General features: G+C 42.7%; 1 protein-coding gene across 4 annotated transcripts in view; it reads right to left on the reverse strand.

Moving 5' to 3' along the window:
- The window catches only part of tapt1a (transmembrane anterior posterior transformation 1a), a 38,413-nt gene extending 15,157 nt beyond the window's left edge, over positions 1–23,256 (reverse strand). Inside the window, exons 1-9 of one of the 4 annotated variants that reach the window (XM_014199264.2) lie at positions 23,021–23,256; positions 18,438–18,568; positions 8,238–8,356; positions 7,637–7,669; positions 2,655–2,817; positions 2,162–2,297; positions 1,771–1,868; positions 1,598–1,667; positions 881–961 (exon numbers count right to left, since the gene is read on the reverse strand). In XM_014199264.2, the coding sequence (XP_014054739.1) occupies positions 881–961; positions 1,598–1,667; positions 1,771–1,868; positions 2,162–2,297; positions 2,655–2,817; positions 7,637–7,669; positions 8,238–8,356; positions 18,438–18,568; positions 23,021–23,213 (1,024 nt within the window). In that variant the 5' untranslated portion in view covers positions 23,214–23,256. Of the gene's footprint in view, positions 1–880; positions 962–1,597; positions 1,668–1,770; positions 1,869–2,161; positions 2,298–2,654; positions 2,818–7,636; positions 7,670–8,237; positions 8,357–9,190; positions 9,344–18,437; positions 18,569–23,020 lie in introns of those variants that run through there. The other 3 variants (XM_014199265.2, XM_014199266.2, XM_014199267.2) reach the window with 3 other exon arrangements.
- Between the last annotated feature and the right edge of the window lie 3,549 nt (positions 23,257–26,805).

Genomic DNA, 26,805 nt, shown 5'->3' on the forward strand with positions numbered 1-26,805 from the left:
TTGTGAAGTGAAACTAAATCTCTGCGTGGATAAGAACATTGAGCTGAATTCTAAATGTACACTATTGTTTCATTATCTTACTGAATCTCTGGTCTTTCTTTTTAATTGACTCAATTGTACATTTCATGATTCCTTGGTTTAATGATGCATCTTGTTTTAGGCTTAGTACAAATATGTTCCGTCACAGGAAGAAAAAGTATTTGATTTGAACACAAAACACAGTACAATCTTCATCACACTCACATCTGGGTCCGCAAGTCTGCCCAAATGTTTTTGGATGAGGTCTAGGTCATACCATAAGGTCAGACCCTGTCAGTGTACGACATTAGCATCATGACCACTGCTGACATTGGGAGGCTTTGGCTGTCGAGGGGGAATGACAGGGCCAGCTGACTGGATTAAGAGAGCGGTCAGAAAGTGCAGCCTTACTCTCATCATCACAATGACTTATCCACTATGGAGTGGATGAAACGCCTTTAAAAAGGGTATCAGGATTCAGGGTGATTGATGGTAGCAGTAACCTAGTATTACAGAAATAATTTATTAGTTCAATACAGACTGTAGCCTACATGCTACAACATTTATGAAAAATGCACCTGTTCCTGTGAACATAATAAAATGGATCCAAGCATTATTGTTGCATGTTTATGTGGTTTTGAGTAGATGGGATACAGCTTTTGTCAGATTTGACTTTTCGTAGCAGGTTAAGAGAACTTACACTGCAGGTTAGGAGAATTAACATAACAGGTTAAGAGAATTAGGTTAAGGTTAGGGTTAGCAAAAATGTAATAAAATATATAAACAATCAATGTTAATTTGACAAAAGCTGTATTCCTTCCAGCCATGACCCGTTTAGCTGTAATGTGTGTGAAATGGTTACCTGGGTTCCATGAGAACTGCTCCATGTTCCTGAGGCAGACGATGAGCAGGAGCACATAGTTGGTGAACCGTTCCTTGATATCTAAAATGAAAAGAATAAAAAGGCATATCGGTTACTACTTATTACTTAGAATCATGTACCAACATAACAACAGTGAATATGGACTATCAACAAATAAGGTATCCATTTTCCCATGTACTTTCAAAGTTACACATCATTTGGCATAAATATCATATATTAAATCGGAAATCGTGTGGTCTGGAACCAAGTGTAACTTGCTAAATTGACGGATCTTCAAAAGGTGTGAGCAAATTGCAAGAGGGGGAAATGATTCAAGCTTATTTTCGGATCCTTTCATTCATGCAGAATGACAGCGACAAAGATGAAAACATGCAGCCAACAGGCACAAAGAGACAGAGTTCAGAAAGCATTAAATCCATAGCGCATCTCTTCTGGGTTATCAAAGTTGAATGAACAGCTCTGATTGCTGCTTCAAAATGTTAAAAGAGAGGAAGAGCGGTGAGGAGGTTTAACCCTTTGCTTGCCACTGGGTTTTACCCTACAGCACAGAAAGGCTCAGAGCACCGTAACAGGCTCAGCGCACTGTAAAAGTTGGGTGTTTTGAACCAGAGAACTAGCTAATAGTGTTAAAGATACTGTCCATAGCACACTTAAATGTTCAGTATAATGCATATGACATGTGTTACAGTAACTCACCACTGTTGGACATCTGAAACAGGTTGTTCTTCTCAAACTTCTTGAACACACTTCCTTTGATCTCCACAAACTGTTCATGCAGGAAATAGAGGAAAAGGCATTTTAGTGTCCTCTAAACGTTAGCATTTCATGTTTGTGTGTGTGTGTGTGTACATGAGTGTGGGTGTACTCACGTTGTTGGACATCATGATGGTCAGCAGGGACTTATTGTGAGAGTTGAAAGCCACGTTGAGTGTTGACGCCTGGACCATGATGAGGATGGCATGCAGAACTGAAACAGAGGCTCAGGAAAACACTGAACATGGTGGCAAGAGCATCAGCTGCAGTAAGGGGTGTGTGTGTGGGTGTGTGTGTGTGTGTGTGCTCACATTGTTAAAGAAAGGGAGAGCCGCACACTCTAGGGGCTCAGATTGTTGACATATCATTGATAGTGGACACCTTTTCCAATGACAAAATAACACTAACTGAAAAGTGATACCTGCGTGAGGATAGAAGTTGAGAGATCACCATTTCCTACAGCAGAGTACTTCCTGTGTATACTTCCTAGTTCTCCATTAAGGATACAGACGTAGAACACAGCCATGATGAAATGGGGGATGACTCCTATGCTGTCTCTCTTCCTCTCTTTGGGCTCCGTGGCCGTCCAGTAGAGAGCATCAAGGATGTCTTGGCCAAATGACGAGAACAGCCTGTCGGCAACCTAAAGAGGGAAGGTAAGTAGTTAAGTCAAGTTCAGCATGGGTTAATGAAGTGACTTTCAACCTGTAAGTGATATTATTGGTGGTAGACTATGACAGATTACAGCTGTAACACTTCTCTAGGCCTTAGTATGGTTTATATCAGCCTAACAACTCAAACCATGTTTTATAAGAAGACATCACCTGCTCCATTTGAGACGAAATAGGGTATCTGAGGCCCTAATCAAATACTTCGGCCAATACTCATTCCTTTTCCTTAAACTACTCTCTGACCATACATGACTGGATCAGTGAGAGCTATAGAGTGGATCCATATTAGATCAGATTAGTACAACAGCTCTAAATACAACCCATTGTACCTCCAGCATGTTGTAGATGATGTAGAGTTTGATGACGGACTGTCCCCGGATCAGGTGGTACATCATACTGTAGTCCACGTAGTGCATCATGGAGTAGCACAGCACCATTATCAGTCCCTTCAAGATGTCACACACCTGGGCCGGCTGCAGCAGGAGCGAGCCACTGGCAGAACACACACATTACGCATAAAGCCGAGTCATACACACACATTACGCATAGAGCCTAGTCTCTCACACACACACACACACACATTACACATAGAGCCTAGTCTTATCTATATGTATGCATGCATGCACATGTATACACACACAAATCTAATTTATTCGTAAGCTTACTGTTAGTGGTCACACCGGTGTGCGATATGACATGGGGAGAATCTCAATTGCACACTCTTCTCAAAATCCATTGGAGTAGAAGGTCAGATGGGAAAGACCTTTGGATTTCTCATCCAATGGGTTTTGAGGAGTCGAGGAGAGAGGACGTGAGGAGTATGTAATTGAGCTTCTCCCACAGTGAACCTTGGGATGTTGGTTGACTGACAGCTTCATGCACTATTAGGCTATAGAAAGTCAGCGTATCATGTGTGAGTCAAAGTGGTTTAATAACCCCAGAAGAATGACTGTCCAGTTATTTTGAACATCAATGACAATTTTTATTAAGCAGCATTAACAATATGAATATGAAACTTGTGTGTACTCAGGTTGATCAAGGTAGGATCAAACATTCAACACATAAGTAGACGGTTGGGGGAGGAGGGAGGGTGAAGAAGGAAGTAGCTCACCAAATCTGTCACATGAACACATGCACATTATAATATTATTCATATAGCCTGCCTTTTTAATGTATGTTACACCCATAATGAGTAGGCTAAATGAAAGGTAATGGCAGGCAGAATGAGGGCATGTTAGGGGCTTGAGTCTCTGTTAGGAAGTAGGTCAAGACGTAGCTGGTGAAAGGCTGCTAAATAGACTGATCTACCGTACGTCTAAGCTAATAACTACAGTATACTACTAGTACCCACCACTCAACGACTCATTATTCATACTAAGGGCAGTATTCAAACAATTGCAGGTGGTGGATTTCTGAATAGTGTTTTCAAAAGTGTGTTTGATTTGTACAGGAGCCTGTCCCTAATGGAAGGAGTTGACAATGTGATATGCAGAAATCCACTACCGGCGATAGACTGAATAATGGCATAAGACCCCACGAATGAGACTATCCATCACCCACCCTCACCTTAGTGAACGTAAAGAAGTTCCCAAAAAAAGCATAATTTCAAGGGATTGGAGAAATAATAATATTTTTTTTTATATATTTTTTTTAAGATTCATCAATACTTGCAATAAGACTTGGAATAACTTAAGGAAACTGCTATAGAATGGCTAAAGCATCACAAGGAGAATGGCAGGGGAGGTGCAAAACAGCTCCATATCTCAGGCTGTCTGTCAGGAGGTTATTTTGGGAGGGTGGCAGTGACGCTGGGATGAGACAGGGGAGCTCGAGTTCAGGAAGTGCAAATTAGAATCCTTAATCAAGTGTCTCGTCTACTTCCCAAATAGTGCGCAGTGAGGTATGAAAGGAAGCAAACAGAGTTTATCATAAAGATTATAGCAAGATGGACTTAAGATCATTGTTGATTGTTGATAAATATTGGGGGCCAGGAAGATTTGCTTTCACTTAATCATCTAGACCAGGGTTTCCCTAACTCGGTCCTGGGGCCCCCGCTGGGTGCACGTTTTGGGTTTTGCCCTAGCACTACATAGCTGATTCAAATAAGCAATTAATCATCAAGGTTTGATTCTTTGAATCAGGAATCGGCTGTGTGGTTCTAGGGCGAAAAACAAAACATCCACCGGGGGGCCCCAGGACCGAATGTGGGAAACCCTGCTATAGATGACTGAATAAGTGAAAGCAAATCTAACAGAGATCAGACTCAAGGAGAGAAAGAATATATTATATGCCAACTCATACAGGGGTATGAACAAGATTAATTCACTGCTTGTGCTCTAGCACCATCTACTGGCGGGACTCAGACATAGCACTCAACCACATTCTATTAGATCTTTGCTGAGGAGTGGCCAGTGAGTGACCCATAACATCACACTGCTGAAGCTGTTCAAGTAAAATGTGTACTCTCTGTCCTGCCAGTGTATGCCAGGCCCTGTGCCACCCCACCCCCACCAGCCAGCACCATGAATCTGATAGCCCTAGCTGACTGACTGCAGCTCAGGCCAACAACAAGTGTGTGTGTGTGTGTGTAAAGGTCAGTCATGCTGTGCTGCCATGCAGACAGACACAAAGGGCATGCAGCATCATCAAACGGATCCCACAAATGCTACAGCCATCAGCGGTGAGCTGTACTGTGTGAGAGGAGCAGAGTTCTGGACAAAGTCCTGGTATACTGCTATTGGCATACAAAATGTGGTTGTTCTCAGAGGTGTGAAAACAAAAACCCCAAAAAACTTTCTTGGGGCATCACAAATTTGAAAGATTCAGTGTGTCGACACAGTTGTTCCTCAGTTAGGGCAACATTATCTTTGGACTACTACTGAAATTACAATACATTACCTTTGGCCTACTACGACTTCCAAAAAAAATGACAGGGTAACGGCCAAACCCCCAAAAACGACACTCAAAGATCAATAGGAGTGGACTTGGCAAATAACCTATGCAATTCATAGGCATTTTCTGTATGGGGTGAATCAGGTTAATTTGTTCTGATTTTTTCAAGCTAAGGCTTTATAAACCATGAAGGAGTTCAACAATATCCAACCCTCAACTCTGGAGGCTTATTTGAGATGGGGTCAATAATTATCACATAATTATCAGATGTTTTCCAAGAAAAGACTTCAATAAAGCTAGCAGTCAGTCACAGTGCCTGATTACGACTTCTGTGTTCATGTGGGGATGGAGAAAGTGAGGGTGCTGTAATGAGGTTGTAGAGAGCTCAAGCCATCTGTCGATGCAATGTCTAACTGAGCATCCCCCCCCCCCCCCCGAGCTCCATTCTCAAATCAGCCCTTCAGTTAGGCCTACATAATATTCTGCGTACCGTACATACTCTGGATATAAATCTTTCACACAGGAGTCCTCAACCCAACAAGGAGAACTTCACATTGTTGGTGTGTTGTAATTTGAGGTTAAGCATTTCAACAAGGCAGGAGCTTTGTTAGGCCTATACCCTGGAAATCAGTTTGATGGGCCAGTCTTGTTGAAGAAACTATGTCCACTATGTACAGGGCCTATAGAAAATCTACATCCCCTTCAACTTTTTTTCACATTTTGTTGCGTTACAAAGTGGGATTGAAATATATTGAATTGGCATTTTTGTCATCAATCTACACACAAAACTCCATAATGTCAAAGTGAAAAGAAAATTCTACACATTTTTACAAATTAATACAAACTCAATAACTAAAATATAGTCGTTGCATAAGTACACCTCCTTTGTTTAAACAAGCCTAAATGAGTACACAAGTAAAATGTGGCTTAACAAATCACATAAGTTATTTGGACTCTGTTTGAAATAATAGGGGTTGACATGATTTTTGAATGACTAACCCTTCCTCTGTCCCCCATACATACAACGTCTGTAAGGTCCCTCAGTCAAGTACTGAATTTCAAGCACAGATTCAACTACAAAAGACAAGGGAGATTTTTGAAAGCATCATAAAGAAGGGCAATGATTGGCGGATGGGTAACAATAGCAAATCAGACATTGAATATAAGGTATCTTTAAGCATGGTCAAGATAATATTTATGTTGTGGATGATGTATTAAACCAACTAGACACATCAAAGATGCAGTCGTCCTTCTGAACTGAGCTGCAGGACAGGAAGGAAACTGCTCAGGGATGTTACCAAGAGGTCATTGATGACTTTGAAACATCTACTGAGTTCAATGGCTGTGATGTGAGAAAACTGTGGACGGATTGATAGACTCCACAATAATGACCTAAATGAGAGTGAAAAGAATAATACAAATAATCCAATATGCAACAAGGCACTAAATTAATACTGTAAAAAAAAACATGTCAAAGGAATACACTTTTTGGCCTAATTGCAAAGCCTTATGTTTGGGGCAAATCCAACACGTCACTGAGTAATGTCTCCTTATTTTCAAGAATGGTGGTGGCTGCATCATGGTATGAGTATGCTTGACATTGGCAAAGACTGGGGAGTTTTTCAGGATGAAAAGAAACGGAAAGGAGCTAAGCACAGGCAAAATACTATAGGAAAACCTGCTTCAGTCTGCTTTACACCAGACACTGGGAGAGGAATTCCCCTTTCAGCGGGACAATAACCTACAACACAAAGCCAAATCTACACTGGAGTTGCTTACCAAGAAGACAATGAATGTTCCTGAGTGGCCAAGTTACAGTTGACTTAAATCAGCATGAAAAGACTTAAATTACTCTCTAGCCATGATCCCCAACACTGACAGAGCTTGAAGAATTTTGAAAATAATTAAAATGGGCAAACATAGCTCTTAAGAGACTTACCCAGAAAGACTCACAGCTGTAAATCGCTGCCAAAGATCTTTCTAACATGTATTGACTCAGGGAGGTGAATACTTATCGAATCAAGGTATATTCGTGTTTTATTTTTCATTAGTAAAAAAAAATATTTAAAAAATACATTCTTCCACTCTGACATTACAGTATTTTGTATAGATCTTTGACAAAAAAATGACAATTAAATCCATTTCAATCCCACTTTGTAACACTATAAAATGTGAAGAAATCCAAGGGGGGTGTAGACTTTCTATAGGCCCTGTATCTGGGCACTTGCAGGGAAGTCGTACAATTTAGTGTACGTGTTGCCGTGGCTAGCACAGCCCTGTTTGTGAACACTACTAATAGTGGCTTTTGCATTGAGCATGAAGAATACAGCACAAAGCTGCATATCAGGATAAACAAGATGGAGATGGTGAAATCATAAATATAAATGATGAAGCTGTGGCAGGCGTGAGACGAGCATACCTGCTCCGATTGCAGTAGGGGCATACGTTTGCCCTGCAGGGAAAGAAGGCAAGGGAAGAGAGTGATCTTTGTACAGACCAGTCACAGGCAAACTGAGTGAGAACAATACTTACTGTGGAGTATAAACCTAGATAACGTACGGATCAGTCTCCAGAAAAGCCGAATCCTAACTAGAGATATGAGCAACTCCAGTTTTCATGCAAATCTCATTGATATCAGGGTGTGATTTCTGTGAACGTTTGAGTTAAATACTCAAAGTTAGGATTATGCCCCACTTGGGGAACTAGGCCTATTTTGGGGGGAAACTGGGTGAGACAGTCCTATACATACTGCCCTATTAATCCCTTCTGTTGTAACAAAGAATCATTTATGTTATAGATAGATATGGTAGTGGTCACGTAGCACCCTTAATTCATATGTAATCATGCAGTGTTTTTTCCTCAGTGTCAGAGGTACGTTCAACGGGGCACACATTTACGAAACGTTCAGATAGAAATACATTTGGTAGACATGCATTTCAGATCTATTCACTGCATTTCTATCACGACCCAGAGAGTCTGTGTGTGTGTGCGTGTGTGTGTGTGTGGTGGGGGGGGCTCACCGGAGGCCGCAGCAGGGCAGGGTGAAGAGGTGTAGCAGGGCCAGCAGCACTCGGAGGGGCAGCAGAGTGAACACGTAGAGGAAGGCATCCAGACACAGGAAGAAGCCAAAGATCATCAGCTGCAGGGTAGAACACAACACACACATGTAAAACATGGCTGCTCAATCACACCTACAAATAGAGTAACTGTGTGTGTGTGTGTGTGTGTGTGTGTGTGTGTGTGTGTGTGTGTGTGTGTGTGTGTGTGTGTTTAAAAAGCGTCAGTGTTTGTTGGTCTCTCGATACAGAATGGCACGTTTTCATTTTTCACAGGGCAAGCCATATAGTAGATTTTCAAATAGCATTTTCATGTTTACTGAACTAACTACTATAAATACTATATGCGAGCACACACACACACACACACACACAGGTTAAACATGGCCACTGTGTGTGTGTCTACAGTATGCGTGGCATATTTTCATTTTTACAGGTTATTGGCATGTTCAAAGATGACTTGAGTTGTGCTACTTTGAATGTAGTGTAAAATTTCCTGGTATGAGACAGCAAGATTGAGGTAGGCAACAGGCTAAAACACACACACACACACATTAGGCTAAGTATTAAGCCATTTGTTTGGCTGCATATTATTCTATGATAATCAAAAAACATTGGTAGAGGTCATACGTCAACACCACACATCAGACTTGACCCACCGGTTTCTCTCAGAGGTTTGCATTTTACGAAAAGAGGAATACGCTACAAAAAAAACAATCCATTTCAATCCCATTTTTACAAAACAATGGTTTTCAAAATGTAATGATTAGCTTTCACCTTGAAAGGAATTGTCTCAGTCTACACATCACACTCAATACAACGTTTGAAGATAAATGAAAATATACACCTAAAATGCAACTTTTGAGGAAGCAAGGTTAAAAGGGCAAAAAGCCTGCAAACATGAACCCCACACATACCTTCTCAAATAGCAAATACCATCTGAGACCAGTCATCTCATGATGAGAGAGGTTATTAAGCGCGTGCCAGCTTCAGTAAGTCCTGCGTTAGCCTCACAAACAGCAGTAGTGATGGTGTTGCAACTCTTCCCGTTTCCCACCAGGAAGTGAGTAGTGGGGGTTGGGTTGGTTAAAGAGAGTCACAAGTCACTCTTTCATTGGTCGGTCCCTGACTGCTCTCTTCAGGTATTGTAGCCTACTTCAGGCAGAGCTTCTAGACCTAGATCTGTTTACACACATTCCTCAGATCTCCAGGTCATGGAATGCTATGGCTAACCAGTGAGGGTTGGAGTGGGGATGTAGATTAAGCTAGGTGATGACTGATCTACACTGATGTTCAGTCTCAGTGTGAAGGTCTGAGCGAGCACTGTTGCCCGAGGGCAAATTACAAATGAAAAATAGCAATGATGTTAAGGTTGTGGTCCATTTGATTTTTACAGTACTTTCAGAAAGTATTCATACCACTTAACTTTTAGTTTGTACCCCTCTCCAGTGAATTTCAAACCCACATTCAACCACAAAGACCAGGGAGGTTTTCCAATGCCTCACAAAGAAGGGCAGCTATTGGTAGATGGGTAAAAAGATAAAAATGAAAAGCAGACGTTGAATATCATGGGGAAGTTATTACACTTTGGATGGTGTATCAATACACCCAGTAACTACAAAGATACAGGCATCCTTCCTAACTGCCGGAGAGGAAGGAAACCGCTCAGGGATTTCACCAGGAGGCCAATGGTGACTTTAAAACAGAAACAAAGTTTAATGGCTGTGATAGGAAAAAACTAAGGATGGATCAACAACATTGTAGATACTCCACAATACTAACCTAAATGATAGAGTGAAAAGGAAGCCTGTACAAAATAAATATATTCCAAAACATGCATCCTGTTTGCAACAAGGCAGTAAAGCAATTCACTTTTTGTCCTGAATTTAAAAGGGTTATGTTTAGGGCAAATAAAATACATGCAGCTGTTAAGAAATGAACTGTGAAAACAGTTAGAGCCCTCTAGATTTATGATTAATTGAACAATTGTATAGTTCAATTTAGAACAACAATTCCATTTAGTGACTATCCCTGCCAGCATGTTCCCCATTGAACACACCTCAGGTTGAGCTTACTTCAATGAACTAGTCTCTGCTTGTCCACAGATAGCATTGTTCGGGAAAACGCAGAAGTTTGGCAAAGCCATCCCTGTCCCAGAAAATCACATTGCGTTCTACTAGGGCTGTGGCGGTCATGACATTTTGTCAGCCGGTTATTGAAGGGTCTGAATAGTTATGTGAATAAGGTATCTGTTTTTTATTTGTAATAAATTAGCAAAAATGTCTTAAAACCTGTTTTCGCTTTGTCATTATGGGGTAGTGTGTTGAGATTGCAGTTTTTTATTTTTATTTAATCCATTTTAGAATAAGGCTGTAGAATAACAAAATGTGGGAAAAGTAAAGGGGTCTGAATACTTTCCGAAGGTACTGTATGCATAAGCATAAGCTCTAATAAACATATGGATGTTTTGAATTAATCATCACCTTAGAAAGCACTGTCCATTTCCTTGTATATCTTTGAAACAACATCCACAACGACCATGTTTTCCACTCAGTTTCAACCTGTTGTTGAACTTCTTTCTTTAAATTGATCTATCAAGGTGAGGCGAGTTTTAAAAAGCACGATACTGTTTTGATGATAAGTGTTTGATGTGATTTTCGATTGCAGTTGTATTAATGGGTAGAGACAATCGAGCGCTGAGTACCAGGCCATTAGGACCAGATGGTCGTTACCAAGTTGGGTTCTGAATGCATGTCCAGAGTGCATAAGAGGAGATTACCATGACTCGATGGTCAAGTGGAATTGGTCTCCGGTCATGACTCATGACTGCCGGTGTGGCGATAATACAGTCACCGCAACAGCCCCAGGTTCAAAGAATTGCTGAACAGTGAACCATCATATTTCTGTATAAAATATCTAATAATTAAGGAGAAGGATTGCTGTTTTGAATGTGGTCAAGTTAGTGTGGTAGAGGTGGAAAAACTATTGTTATCCATCAATAACGATAAGCCACCGGGTACAGACAACCTTGATGGGAAACTATTGAGAATGCCACCCCTATTTGCTATATCTTCAACCAAAGCTTAAAGGAGTGTGCATGTCCACAGGCGTGGAAGGAAGCTAAAGTAATTCCACTGCCTAAAAATAGTAAAGCACCCATTGCTGGTTCTAACAGCTGCCCAATCAATTTGCTGCCTATTCATAGTAAATTGATGGAGAGAATTTTGTTGACCAAACACATTGCAATTTTTCAGAGAACAAGTTAACTACTGACTTTCAGCATGCATATAGAGAAGGGCACTCAACTTGTACTGCACTGACTCAGATGACTGATGATTGGTTAAAATATGATAGTTGGAGCGGTATTGTTAAATTTCAGTGCAGCCTTTGATGTTATTGAAGAAACCCACTTGCTATGTCTTTACATCACCTTCCATAACACGGTTGGAGAGTTATTTATCCAATAGAACCCAGAGAGTGTTCTTCAATGGAAGCTTCTCTAACATCAGATACAGTTTATTAAAAGTAGTCCCAGAATAGTAGCTATCGCAGAACACACACACACACACACACACACACACACACACACACACACACACACACACACACACACACACACACACACACACACACACACCTTCTCAATGGTTGGGGGTTTTGAGGAGAGAAATAAAGGCATGGGTAAATTTACCTATTTCTGGTATCAGAATTTTGTTTATTTAGAGGTTTATTATTCCCAGGTGAGTTTACAGAGGTGAATTTATGGGAATCTTTGTAACATTCCATTGAAAATGTAAACAACACCGCCATCTACTGGTTCTATAGAGACGCTGCATCATGTTATCAATGTAACATGTTACAACACCACCATCTAGTGATTGTATAGAGACACTACATCATACTTATTAAATACAAATCAAATGTTATCTGTCACATACACGTGTTTTGCAGATATTATGTGTGTAGCAAAATGCTTGTGCTTCTAGCTCCGACAGTGCAGTAATATCTAATAATGGCTGTGTTCGAATACCCATACTAACATACTACATACTTAATGAGTATATACTACATACTGTAATGACCCGGCTGGGTCATAAAGGAAAAAGAGACGGACTCTAGGTGTGCAGGTCAGAACACAGGTTTATTCCTAAACTGGGCTATTGTTCAGGCCACAGCCCACGCCGCTAAATGCCGAATGTACACAACTATACCAAGTCTAATTAATGTTTACTCCCATAGGAACAGATCAAGGCCCCGAACAGAAAGAGAGAGAAGATGAGACAGTAATCCCTATTTATCATTTCCAAGTCCCGCGGGATTACCCATCATACCCCCCCAACCTTTCCCTCTGTCCTGACATATTTAACCCCTGCTAGTAGCCATGAGAACCATAACACACCCACAAACACAGAACACAATACCGGGTCGTTACATAGCCCCCCCCTTTCTAAACCCTAGCCCCTAGGGTTACACAATAAAATCCTTAAAACGACCCGGAGGTCGCATCAGTCTCTTGGGCCTCCCGTGGCTCTCACCGGTAAACCCCCAGAACACTCATCTGCCCCAATGTCATTTCCAGCGCCCTCCGAAGAAGCAGCCCCCATCCCAGGCTCAGGTTGCGCTAGAGTCTCCTCGTTAGACTGTTCCCGTGGGCTCACATCAGAGACCTCACTCCCATTTCCTACCGTTTTCTTCCCTCTGTAGGGTGCCAATCGGTCCCGGTGGACCACCACCTTCCTGCTCCGTGGGGGGACCTCCACCCGGTACGTCACCTCCCCCACTCTCTCTATCACCAGACACGGCCCCACCCATGCACTGTCCAGCTTTGGGCACCGCCCCTTCTTGCGCGTGGGGTTGTGAAGCCACACACATTCTCCCGCTCCAAAGTGCCTCCCCTAGCGCGAGTCGTAGTGGCGCTTTTGGCGCACCCCTGCGTTCTCGAGTTGCTCTCTTGCGAAGGTGTGAGCCGCTTCTAACCGGTTCTGCAGACGACACACATAGTTCGGGCCAGGCAAAACCCCGTCGTCATTATCAGGAGGGTGGCCAAACGTCAGTTCGGCTGGGGTGCGCAACTCACGACCTAACATTAGTAGCGCTGGGGAGCACGCAGTCGATTCTTGAACAGCCGACCTACATGCCATAAGAATAAACGGTAAGTGGGTGTCCCAATCTCTCTGGTGTTTTGAGGTAACGATGGCCAGCTGCTGTGCTAACGTTCTGTTAAATCTTTCCACCAGCCCATCACTCTGGGGGTGAAGCGGAGTAGTGCGCGTCTTCTCCGCGCCTAACCGTCTACACAACTCTGAGAACACCCGTGACTCGAAGTTTCTCCCCTGGTCGCTGTGAATAGACTGTGGCACCCCAAACCGACTGATTATTCCCCCCACCAACGCATCAGCTACTGTCTCTGCCTCCTGGTCTGGGAGAGCGTAAGCCTCCGGCCACTTGGTGAAGTAGTCCATAGCGGTTAGAATCCACCTGTTACCTCTGTCTGTGGTTGGAAACGGCCCCACTATGTCTACCCCCAGTCTCTCCATGGGCTCCCCTACTGGGAATTGTTGTAGGAGGGCGTGTGACTGGCCTGGAGGTCCTTTTTTAGCAGCACACTCATCGCACTGCCTACAAAAGTCCTCAACATCCCTCCTGTGCCTGGCCCAATAGAAGCCTTTACGCATGCGCTTTAACGTTTTGGAGACCCCAAAATGCCCTGCGCCAACTCCCCCATGAAGCTGCTGTAACACGCTCCCCTGCAGCCTTTTGGGCACCACTACCTGCCACGTAATTTCTCCAGTCGCTGGCTTTTTCCACCCCCTCTGGAGCACTCCCTCAGCCACTCTAAGGACTGTGAATTTAGCCCACAGTCCCTTGGTGACTGGTGATAGAGGGGCTACTTCCCCCACGGCGGTCGTCTTCTCTCTTCCACCCACCGCAGCACAGGACGCAGCTCTGCGTCCTCCTCCTGGCGACGCCTCCACTCCCCAACGTCCACAGCCTCAAGCTCCCGGCACTCTGTCACACTCAGCTGACTCACCGTGGCGGTGACTCCCTCCTCCCTGCACAGTTCTCTCTCTCGCTCCACCCGTTTGGCGCAGTACCCACAGCCATCCTCAGCACACGGGCGGCGGGACAAGGCGTCTGCATTGCTGTGGCGAAGGCCGGCTCTGTGCTCCACCTGGAAGTCGTAGGGTTGCAGCTCCTCCAGCCAGCGGGCAATCTGACCCTCTGGCTCCTTGAAGGAGAGAAGCCACTGCAGGGCGGAGTGATCCTTCCGGACCAATAACGGCAGGCCCCCCAGGTAGTACTTGAAATGGCGTACTGCTGCCACGACAGCCAAAAGCTCTCTCCTTGTCACGCAGTAGCGTTTTTCAGCCTTATCAAAAGTCCTGCTGTAATAAGCTACTACGTGTTCCCCATCAGGACCACGCTGAGCCAGCACAGCCCCCAAACCCTCATTGCTTGCGTCGGTGTCCAGGATGAACGGACGGTTCGGGTCTGGTGAGGCCAGGACAGGGGCCTCCATCAGGGCACGTTTGAGAGCCTCAAACGCCCGCTGGTGCTCTTCGGTCCACTGAAAAACAGTGTCCTCCTTGAGAAGGTGGTTCAACGGAGCCGCTACCCCCGCAAACCACTTCACAAACCTACGATAGTAGGATGCCAGCCCCAGGAAGCTCTTAACCTCTTTTTTTCCCCCTGGAACTGGCCACCCCCTCACAGCGTCTACTTTGTCTGGCATCGTGCTGATGCCCTCACCACCCAGCTGATGCCCCAGGAACGCCACCTCCCTTTGCATGAAATGGCACTTTCCCGGATGTAATTTTAGCCCCGCCCCCGAGATCCTCTCTAACACTCGCCTAAGTGCCCCCAGTGCCCCCTCAAACGATGTGCCGTGCACCAATATGTCGTCTAGGTACACAACACACTCGTCTCTCGGAACCCCCGCCAGCACTCTGTCCATGAGCCTCTCAAAGGTGGCAGGAGCATTACAGAGCCCGAAGCACAACACCTTGAACTGCCAATGGCCCCTATCTGTGGAGAAGGCCGCTTTTTCACGTGCCCCTGGCGAGAGGGGCACCTGCCAGTAGCCACTGCGCAGATCAAGGGAGGAGAACCACGAGGACCCTCTCACGTGGTCTAGCGACTCATCAATCCTCGATAGGGGATAAGAGTCTTTAGTGGTGACAGAATTTAGGCCCCTGTAGTCAACACAAAACCTAAGTTTACCCCCTTTCTTAGGCACCATGACGACCGGCGCAGACCATGGGCTATCTGATGGCTCAATGAAATCAGCCCGCAACATGTCAACAATAGCTGTGTCTGCTGCTTCCCTCCTGGCAAGGGGAATACGACGGGGCCGAATTTTAATGGGTCGGGCGTCCCCAGTGTCTATTTCGTGCTGAACTAGGTGCGTTTGTCCTACCTCATCTTCCCCCCAAGCGAAGCTATCTTTAAAGTCCAACAGCAGCTGCTTTAACTGTCTCTGTTGTCTGTCATCCAGACCCTGACAGTTCTTCAGCCACACAGCCTCGACGGCGTCGATAGCTTACTCCTTCCTAGCTATCTCCACTGCAGCCCGCAGAGATGGTGGGTCCGCCATCTGAACATGCTTACCCAGTTCGGTGGAAGAGAGCGCTCTAATAAAACTGTCCCGTGCCAGCTCGTCTTGCACCCCAATCGGCATAGTTGCATAAGCCCGCCTGGTCAGGCTCAGAATACCACTTGCCAACGCCTTTAATGATTCCCCCTGAAGTCTCTTTTTGTTACTCAGTTCAATCCGCAGCATGTTGGGCTGCGCGTCGCTGCCGAAACGACCCCCCAATGCCTCCACTAGCGCACCGTAGTCGCCCCTCTCGTCCGGGGCTAGCGTTAACAGGCATTCCGACGCCTCCTCTGTCAGGCTCAGGGCAAGCTGTAACGCTTTCGTCTCGTCAGACCACCTCCCGGCTCTAGCCAACAACTCGAATTGAGTGAAAAAAACTTCCCATTTACCTTGACCATTGAACTTTGGCAGTTTAGCCGCCACCGTGGCTAATGGCAATATTCCGCTGCCATCTCTGTTTACATAAGCAGGCCATTTCCGCACCTGGTGACGTCGATATCCCCGTCGCCGTGACGTCTGCTCTCGAGCGGCGTGAAGGAAAACCCGCCAGTTCTGCCATCTTGCTGACTGACAATTTAACTCCCGCCATGTGGCCCTCCAGTTCTTCGACGGCAGTCGCCGCCCGACCCTCCCGACCGGGTACCCCCGAGCCCACAACGGACACATTGTCCGACTCTTCCTTAATTTTCCGCCTCGCCCCAAGCATCATGACCGTAGATGCGAGTCACGCTAAAGCTAACCCAGCCTATACTAAACAGCTAACTCGCCTAGTCTTGGTCCCGTAGGTCGAAAGCACTTCTGACACCAATGTAATGACCCGGCTGGGTCATAAAGGAAAAAGAGACGGACTCTAGGTGTGCAGGTCAGAACACAGGTTTATTCCTAAACTGGGCTATTGTTCAGGCCACAGCCCACGCCGCTAAATGCCGAATGTACACAACTATACCAAGTCTAATTAATGTTTACTCCCATAGGAACAGATCAAGGCCCCGAACAGAAAAGAGAGAGAAGATGAGACAGTAATCCCTATTTATCATTTCCAAGTCCCGCGGGATTACCCATCATACCCCCCCAACCTTTCCCTCTGTCCTGACATATTTAACCCCTGCTAGTAGCCATGAGAACCATAACACACCCACAAACACAGAACACAATACCGGGTCGTTACAATACTATTAGTTCATTTTAGTATACTGTAAAAGAACGGTATCATTTCAGTTGAGTGTACTAGAACTTGCTGGCCTGTTAGCATAACAAATGACTAGCTAAACATTTTACGATTTCGGGTGTGTTCGTAAATTCAATCTGCAGTGACAGAGTGTGCTCTGGGCGTTCGTAAATCCAGAGCGCTGGACGCTTTGGCCCGAGGAGTAGGGTTAATCCGAGCGTTCAACGGCAGTCAAGCACCCAAGCTAACTGGCTAACACCTCACTCTGACCATTTTACTCGCCATAGCAGAGCTGGTTAGGTTGTTTTTATGTTATCCAGGGCTTTGGTGACTGTAACTGTGCTACAGGCAACAATTTATTTAGCTTTTTTTTGCAGACGTTTACTGACACCGGCCATATTCAACGGTGTGCGAGAGTGCTCCGAAATCGGAATAGGTAGCCAGAATTAACAATGTCCATTGAAACGCATAATGACTATACCACTTCGCTAAGAATGATGTGAATACTCAAGTCAATAAACGTTGGTTAGTTAGTTAATATACTGCCTGGCAAGTTCATGTATTAGTATCCAACTAACGTTAGGTAACTAGCTAACATACCGGTACATACTGCTGGAATGCTATGCGATTCGTAAGGATAGCGTAGCTAACAAATTGTCAGCCAACATAACGTGTAACACAATTTATTTATAAAGTCATTACTTTATTACATTGCTCAACATTTTCTTGACATTTGTCATTAATTAGTTCAATGAATTTGTATTCGCTCTCGTCGGACTTCGGCTGCATATTTTCTGCCATTTTCTTCAAATCTGAAAAGGTGAGGGCACGCCCATTTTCTGAAGAATTGCATTATGGGCCCTAAAAGTACAAAAATAGTGTCCTCTGCGTCTATACTTCGTATTTTGGCAAATTGTTGATTCTTCACAAAAAATTACAGTTTTATATCTTTATGTTTGAAGCCTGAAATGTAGCAAAAAGTCGAAAAGTTCAAGAGGGCCGAATACTTTCGCAAGGCACTGTATATACACTCAATTCACGTCACAAATAGTATGCTTAGTGCGGTTAGTATGAGTATTCGAACACAACTCATGTCTATGACAGCATATCAAAAAACATTATGGGCTGCAATAATAGGCAATTGCAATAAATGACAGAGAAAGAACCATGTAGGCCTACACACTATTCTCTGTATATCAATTTGTGTCAACTCTATAAAAAATGCGAAGTGAATATCAATACAAAATTTGAAAATTAATTTCACTGGAAATACCAGATGCCCCAGAACATTACCAAGGGCAATGCTAAACAAACACTGTTGAACTGTCCTTTTTGTGTGGTTATCTGTGTGTGTGTGTGTGTGTGTGTGTGTGTGGTTCGCAGGGGGCCTCTACTGTACCTTTTCCAGTTCTCTGGGAATGCGCATGCATGTGTACACTCTCTCTCTGCGCTCCGTGTATTTTGCTTCGTTGTGCTCCAGGAAGTAGCCCCGGGTCAGCTCAGCACACAGGAAGCGTGCCAGCGACGGATCTGGAAAAACATTATGACAACACTTAGCGCTCTGTTACCACATGGCTATTGTCCCTCCACAGTCACTGTTCACACTCTTGGTGATCAACACAATGGCCAAAATACATGGCAGTGTTCTAACTGTGGTAAGTTCTGACACAGAAAACAAAATATAACATGAATGAAAATGTGAGGGAAAGGAAATTTCTCTTTTGAAAATGAAAGAAAGAATTTGACAAACCAATCATTGCCTAAATAAGACAAAGTAGCCTAACCATTCATATAGGACTGGTGGCGACCCGTCATTCAGGGCAGAGCCCCACCTGTTTTGAGCATTTTTAGGTGAATTTTTTTAGCAAAAGATAAATATAAAAAATACAAATATATATTATTTTTTGGGGAGGGGCTTGCCTGTTTTGCATGTTATTTTGGCATTAATATGTGTCACATATCAGTTTGCAAACAATGTAAAAAAAATAAAATAATTATTACACTACTGATCAAAAGTTTGGGGTCACTTAGAAATGTCTTTGTTTTTGAAAGAGAAGCAACTTTTTTGTCCATTAAAATAACATCAAATTGATCAGAAATACAGTGTAGACATTGTTAATGCTGTAAATGACTATTGTAGTTGGAAACGGCTGATTTTTAATGGAATATCTATGAAGGCTATTCCATGTGAGAAATTGCCAAGAAACTTAAGATCTCGTACAACGCTGTGTACTACTCCCTTCACAGAACAGCGCAAACTGGCTCAAACCAGAATAGAAAGAGGAGTGGGAGGCCCCGGTGCAAAACTGAGCAAGAGCACAAGTACATTAGAGTGTCTAGTTTGAGAAACAGACACCTCACAAGTCCTCATCTGGTAGCCTCATTAAATAGTACCCGCAAAACACCATCTCAACGTCAACAGTGAAGAGGCGACCCCAAGATACTGGCCTTCTAGGCAGAGTAGCCTTTAAAAATGATAAACTTGGATTAGCTAACACAACGTGCCATTAGAACACAGGAGTGATGATTACTGATAATGGGCCTCTGTACGCCTATGTAGATATTTCATTAAAAATCAATTTCCAGCTACAACAGTCATTTTTTACAACATAAACAATGTCTACACTGTATTTCTGATCAATTTGATGTTATTTTAATGGACAAAAAAGTTGCTTTTCTTTCAAAAACAAGGACATTTCTAAGTGCCCTAAAACTTTTGAACGGTAATGTATATCGAGTTAATAAATCCGCATACAAACATGGTCTCTTTTTTGTTTTCTTGGGTAAGGCAGCTCCAAAATGCAGATGTTTCAGCCTAGCTCAGTGCTTTCTGTGGTGGTGGGCAAGCCAGCAGAAAATACGGAGCGTTGCACCGTGATTGGCTCAGTGTTCTGTCACTCATGGGGACACTACATCACCACCAAGTCTAAGGGTAGAGCTAGAAAATTGGGTGCTGCCATAGTTACATTGGAAGTGCCCATCCAAGAAGGCTCAAGGTCATTGGCCACAGATAAAATTACATCAAATCACATTATATCTACAATAACTTTGATTAGACTGATCATGTCAACGTCATACTTTCAAACTCTTAGCTAGCAGTCATCATCATGAATCAAGTCAACAATCTACTGGCAAATACTTTTTAATCCTTGTCTTATGAAGAGAAATAATGAAGAGAAATTATAGATAAAATGTATCAGTGCTCATCGGTCATTGGACATAAACATTACACAACAAGCTGGAAATCGCAAATTTAACAATGAGTGGTTTGGAAGAAATCAGTGACAGTGGCTAACTGCAAGCATTGCAAAGCAAACACTAGCCTGTTATTCAGTGGAGTGGCTGTGTGGTCCCAAATCTGGGATTATGGGGCTCTTTTCCAAGTTTAAAATGAAAACATTAACAATGGCCATGCTGTGAATGAAGCATGATTTGTGCCGTGCTCAAAACAACTTAGCTCGGAATTGCAAAAACTTGACTTCAGTAAATTCAAGACAACTGGGAAGTTGGGAATAAACGAGCTCCGACTGGAAAAATACGCTTTAAATGGTCATCCAACTTGGAATTGTAAATCCGGCCTCTTTCTATAGCTACGACCTGAAGATCAATGACATCATCATGATTCGACCTTGTTTATTTATAAAAAAAAATCCTCAAGAGTTCCCAGTTGTTTTGAAAGCACCATAAATTCAGAGAATGCCAGACTTTGATGACAACATTTTCCCACGAAGGACCGCCGCGCCACCTTCCTGTTCAAGTGAGCACAACACAACAAGGTGCGTCCAAAAATGTATTGTATGCTTCTGCATAAATTATGTAATATGACTGGGAGATATGTATACTGTAGCTAAGAAAGTAATACTAAGTGTATGTTGTGTAGTAAGATGTTAGTAGACCATGTGCCTCACCCTAATAATTTGGTCTATTTACCCTTCTTAATTTCGCTTACTGTTCTGACTTGGTGGTGCACATGTAGCCTATAACCTGTTTTAGAGAAATGTAATAATTGAATATTGAATATTTCATTGTCTGCTTATATGCCCCTTTATTTATCCTACGGTTCTGACTTGGTGTACAGGGAGAACACTGTAAGAACAGCCCATGTTTTGAATTCTGTCGCTATACATTTAAAAAGTGCTAATAAATAGTTATATTGACTACGTCCGTCCTAGCTCGCTCATTAATGTCTTAATCAAAATTACGGATTACCTCTTATCCGCGTGTCGTCCCCTTATGCCATAGTTTGTACATCTCAATTGTCATCAGAAACCACATTTGTTTGAGCAAGTCAGCCATATCAGCTATGTTTTTTTAAAAGGCAGTAAATGAGGCTGTTTCGCTGGAAGAAGAGGCTCCGCTGATGTGTAGGTGTAGCAGTGGTAAGATGTTGGGACTGCTGTTGGGACAGCTTTATGTAGGCCGTTTGTGGGCACCGTTTGTCACCGTTATAGTGCAATTAATGTATTGTTTTGTAGTGGCTTTGCTGGCATGCGTCCCACTTTTTTTTCCCCCACCAAGATTGACATGCTATAATTTCCACTGTATAGGCCGTCATTGTAAATAACAATTTGATCTTAACTGACTTGCCTAGTTAAATAAAGGTTAAATTAAAAAATACAATAAAAATAGGACCTGAACCAACTGAATTGGTCATGTCTAGAATGGATGCAGCTTTTCTGAAATTGACATCAAAAGTATAATTTAAAATATATATTTTAGCTAACCCTAACCTATTTCTCACAACCTACTACGTTAATTCTCCTAACCTGCTGTGTAATTTCTCCTTAACCTGCTATGAAAAGTAAATCTTGACAATAGCTGTATTCCTTCTAGACAAAACCAACTGAAATTTGAAGGCCACTTTAACCCTAATGGATTATCTAATACACTTGCTAGATATGACTTTTGGCATGAGGAAAACTTTCTGAGCTACAATGGCAGCACAATTAATTACCATCCCACTTATGAAGTTTTGGAGTATAGTAACTACGAGTATGCTGTGCTGTTAAATATACATAACAGCAGAATTTATGCAGAATTGAAAACAGTCTCACATGAGTGAGCAGAGACTGTTCTTGTTTGTTGATGTGAAGCATAGGTCCCCGCCCCCCTTTTTACATTGACTTGAGGGCGTTACCCGAAATGACCCCATACAGTCTTGAAATATTTTCCAGTCGGTTGGAAATAGCGAGAACCTGTCAAACATGATATATTGAAAACAAAGGTGATTTCCAACAGAAATCAATTGTCTACTTTGACCGGATTCCACAACGTTTTGTAGTAACTCGGCGCCCTACAGTTACAGTATGCATTGATGCATGCAAAAAGAAAAGGCAGCAAGCTAACGTTAGCCCAAACATTGACTTCATAGGTAACGTTAGCTAGAGAAACATTAACTTGTGCTAAGCAAAGAACGTAGCTACCTAATCCTAGATACTGTAGTTCACTATCTTGCTAGTTAGCAGGGTCTATGCCGACTTTAGTGACTGTTGCCCCCTCCACGTTGGCTAGCCCAATAATATACTAAAGGTAGTTAGCGTCTATGAATGGGGTACGTTAACGTACATGTCTCGTGCCTTGGCGCGGTTCGTGACATGCAAGCGAATTACCAGGAATTAAAACGTCGTAAGTAAACGACAAATATTTGTAATGATCAGTTAGCATAAATATATTTGTCACGGGCTACTAATATAAAAGGTGAGAAAGCCTAACTGAAAGCCTCTATTGAAAAACAATCTTGCAAACCAGCTTGTTAGCTATGACAACACCGTTTGACAGCTAGACAATCCAATGTCTGTGCATTCTGTCGGGACAGCCCAACGATAACAGAAAATGTTGTGCCACTATGACATGTATTTTACAATGCCTTTCGTGTGATCGTCAGCTTCCAATGCATTATTAATCTACATATTAAAGAGGTCAGATAAAATGATAGCTAAACGATACCGCTTTGATCTGCGCAAGAGATCCAAGGAAACCCACCTGAGTTTTCGCGTTCACGTTGCTCCCGTCTGACAGCGTTAATATCGTAAAAGCCCAATGTTTCCGCCAAATCTGGAGTTGTAACGATTTTCTCCGACTTTGGTATGTCATCCCATGGCCGTTTCCCCTCCTTCTTGTCCTCATTTTCGGTTTCTTTTTCATCTGACGGCCCGGTCCCCAACAAGTCCGCCATCTTCACTATGCCGCCGCGCTGGTAACAACATTCAGAGACCAACGCAACGTCACCACATACTCACGCAGGGATTGATTCATAAAATATACAATCATATAAATATTTATCAAACACATTATCCACACCGATTATAGACCCACAAAATTCACCACATATATGTACTACAGGTATGTGATTTGTAATATTTTGCCTTATCCAAAATAAGTATCACATAATCATAGGCTTTTGTAAAAAAAAATTTAAAAAAATAAGGTGACAATTTCAATTAAATCTCAATTAATTTAACCGCAATATTCAATCAATGGGAATAATAACATTTTGATGTGAATGTCAAACCAAATAGGAATATTCTATTTGGATAATCAATGTTCTTTCACAACCACAAGATGGCGACAAAGAACCATCCAAATATTTCACACTTGGGGTGCGTTCGTAAATTCCCTCTGGAGTGCCAGCCTTGCACTCAGAGTGTGCTCTGGGCGTTTGTAAATTCTGAACATTGTCAGATTGTCCATTTGTAAATTCAGAGCATTTCGCTCTTGGAGCGTTCAGAGCACACACAGGACGCTCTGGCTGAGGAGTAGGGTTGATCCGAACGTTCTGACCTCACAACGGTAGTCAAGCACCCAAGCTAACTGGCTAAAGTTAGCCAGCTTGCTAGCTATTTCCAGACATAAATGAAAGCACACCTCACTTTGACCATTTTACTCACCCTAGCAGAGCTGGTTAGGCTGTTTTTATGTTATCCAGAGCATTGGTGACTGTAACTGTGCAGCTTGGAATAATTGAATTACTATTTTTTGCCGATGTCTACTGTCACCGGTCATATTCAACGGGTGTTGAGCGTTAGTAAATTCATCAGTTATTCTGCGCTCTAGCACACTCAGACGAGAGTGCTCTGAAATCGGAGTAGATAGCCATAGTGAATTTACGAACGCACCCTTGATATCCTGCTGCTTCGCTGCCTTTAGTAACTGATGCCTGAATGATTGATTTCTGTCTTGATTCCTGTTCAAAGAGAAACAAATGGATTGGTGAACCAGTTGACCCCAGTTAACTCATTATATTGATCAAGAAGGGGTGGCTTACATTAGCCACATTAGAAATTGGTCATAAAATAGGTTATTGTCCATCAATCTGTCACATTGGAAAAACGTTACGATACAGCACAGTTACGCTGTAGTAACATCATATCGTTTTGGCTACCTATTGATAGACACGAGGAAAGACAGACTAGAATAAAGGTATAGGAAAACAGATTAATGGAGAAACAGACATGCATGAACACAGAATGCACAGTAATCCATACAATTTCTGCAGAAACCCAATCGGAAAAATCTTTAAGCACGGTTTATTGGCACACATAATGGCAAAGCATACATACCAGACATCAGATATGACACAAAACATCTCTGCAATATAATGTACAAATTGTGCAGAGTTTTAATAATACCAGGTTCAAATCTATTCAGAAATGTGTTAGCTTCCTTACAAATGCACAAATAAATACACAAAAGATCCAAACGTTGTCTTCTTGCCTTTAAGAAACAAAATCCAACAGAAGAGTAAACTAGAGGAGATCAGGGGGGAATCATAGTCAAAGAACAACTGGTAACTCTAAAGCAGGGGTTTTAAAACTGCATTTCTGTAGGGCCTTGAGTATGCTGGTTTTTGCTCAATAATTTGCAAATGATGTATACTGAACGAAAAAATTTATGCAACATGCAACCATTTCAACGATTTTACTGAGTTACAGTTCATATAAGTAAATCAGTATTTTTGAAATAAATGAATTAGACCCTAATCAATAGATTTCACTTGACTGGGCAGGGGCGCAGCGTGGGGCCATGCGTGGGGCCATGCGTGGGCCTGGGAGGCATAGGCCCACCCACTGGGGAGCCAGGCCGAATGAGTTTTCCCCCACAAAAGGGCTTTATTACAGACATAAATACTCCTCAGTTTCATCAGCTGTCTGGGTGGCTGGTCTCAGATGATCCCGCAGGTGAAGAAGCCGGATGTGGAGGTCCTGGGCTGGCATGGTTACACGTGGTCTGCAGTTGTGAGGACGGTTGGACGTACTGCCAAATTCTCTAAAACTACATTGGAGGTGGCTTATGGTAGAGAAATGAACATTCAATTCTCTGGCAACAGCTCTGGTGGACATTCCTGCAGTCAGCATGCCAATTGCACACTCCCTCAAAACTTGAGACATCTGTGGCATTGGGTTGTGTGACAAATTTTTGTGGCCTTTATTTTCTCCAACACAAGGTGCACCTGTGTAATGATCATGCTGTTTAATCAGTTTCTTGAAATGCCACACCTATCAGGTGGATGGATTATCTTGGCAAAGGAGAAATGCTCATTAATAGGGATGTAAACAAATTTGTGCACAAAATTGTAGAGAAATAAGCTTTTTGTGCGTATGAAAAATTTCTGTAATCTTTTGTTTCAGCTCATGAAACATGGGACCAACACTTCACATGTTGTTGTTATATTTTTGTTCAGTATATCTTTAATATCTCTCCAATGAGACTAAAATGTTGTTTAAGATCTGATTTCTGCATTAATTCAATGACTGAATATAAACAAAACAATAAATGTGCTGCTTATAGCAGCAGAAATCGGTCGGACAGACAACCAGAATCCAAAATGCCCTATAGAAATTTGAAACTCCTACAAATAAGAAAGCTTTTCAAAATACCTGCCATGTACAGTACAAAATGGTTTCAGAATGGTGGCTAATCTTAAATGGATAAAATTGTAGTTCACATCTCTATTTACAGAGCACAGAGCTAGTTAGAGGACTCATCCTTATATCTGTGCCATTATAGAATCTGTGACAGCATGAGCAACCCATTGAGGCTACAACCCATAGAAATCCCTACCTAGTTGACTACTTTAAAATGAAGGAAGCTGGAAGGCCTCAATGGCGCTGCTCCTGGTAAAACGGTCTCTATCATTCTCTATGTTACAGAGCTAGAAACCTTGTAACAGTGTTCCCAAACTGATGAATAAAATGGCTATGTCACAAAAAGGTACGTAATATACTGTATTTATTTATTTATCCTTTATTTAACTAGGCAAGTCAGTTAAGAACAAATTCTTATTTACAATGACGGCCTCCCAGAGAACATTGGGTTAACTGCCTTGTTCAGGGGCAGGACGACAGATTTTTACCTTGTCAGCTCGAGGATTCGATCCAGGAACCTTTCGGTTACTGGCCCAACGCTCAAACCACTAGGCTACCTGCCTCCCTGTACTGTACAGTACAGTACCAGTCAAAAGTTTGGACACACCTACTCATTTAAGGGTTTTTCTTTATTTTTACTATTTTCTACATTGTAGAATAATAGCGAAGACATCAAAACTATTAAATAACACATATGGAGTCATGTAGTAACGAAAAAAGTAAATATATCTAAATATATTTTAGATTCTTCAAATAGCCAACCTTTGCTTTGACAGCTTTGCACACTCTTGGTATTCTCTCAACCAGCTTCACCTGGAATGCTTTTCCAACAGTCTTGAAGGAGTTCCCACATATGCTGAGCACTTGTTGGCTGCTTTTCATTCACTCTGTGGTCCAACTCAT

The sequence above is a fragment of the Salmo salar genome, chromosome ssa05, assembly GCF_905237065.1.
Source record: "Salmo salar chromosome ssa05, Ssal_v3.1, whole genome shotgun sequence".
NCBI lineage: Eukaryota > Metazoa > Chordata > Actinopteri > Salmoniformes > Salmonidae > Salmo > Salmo salar.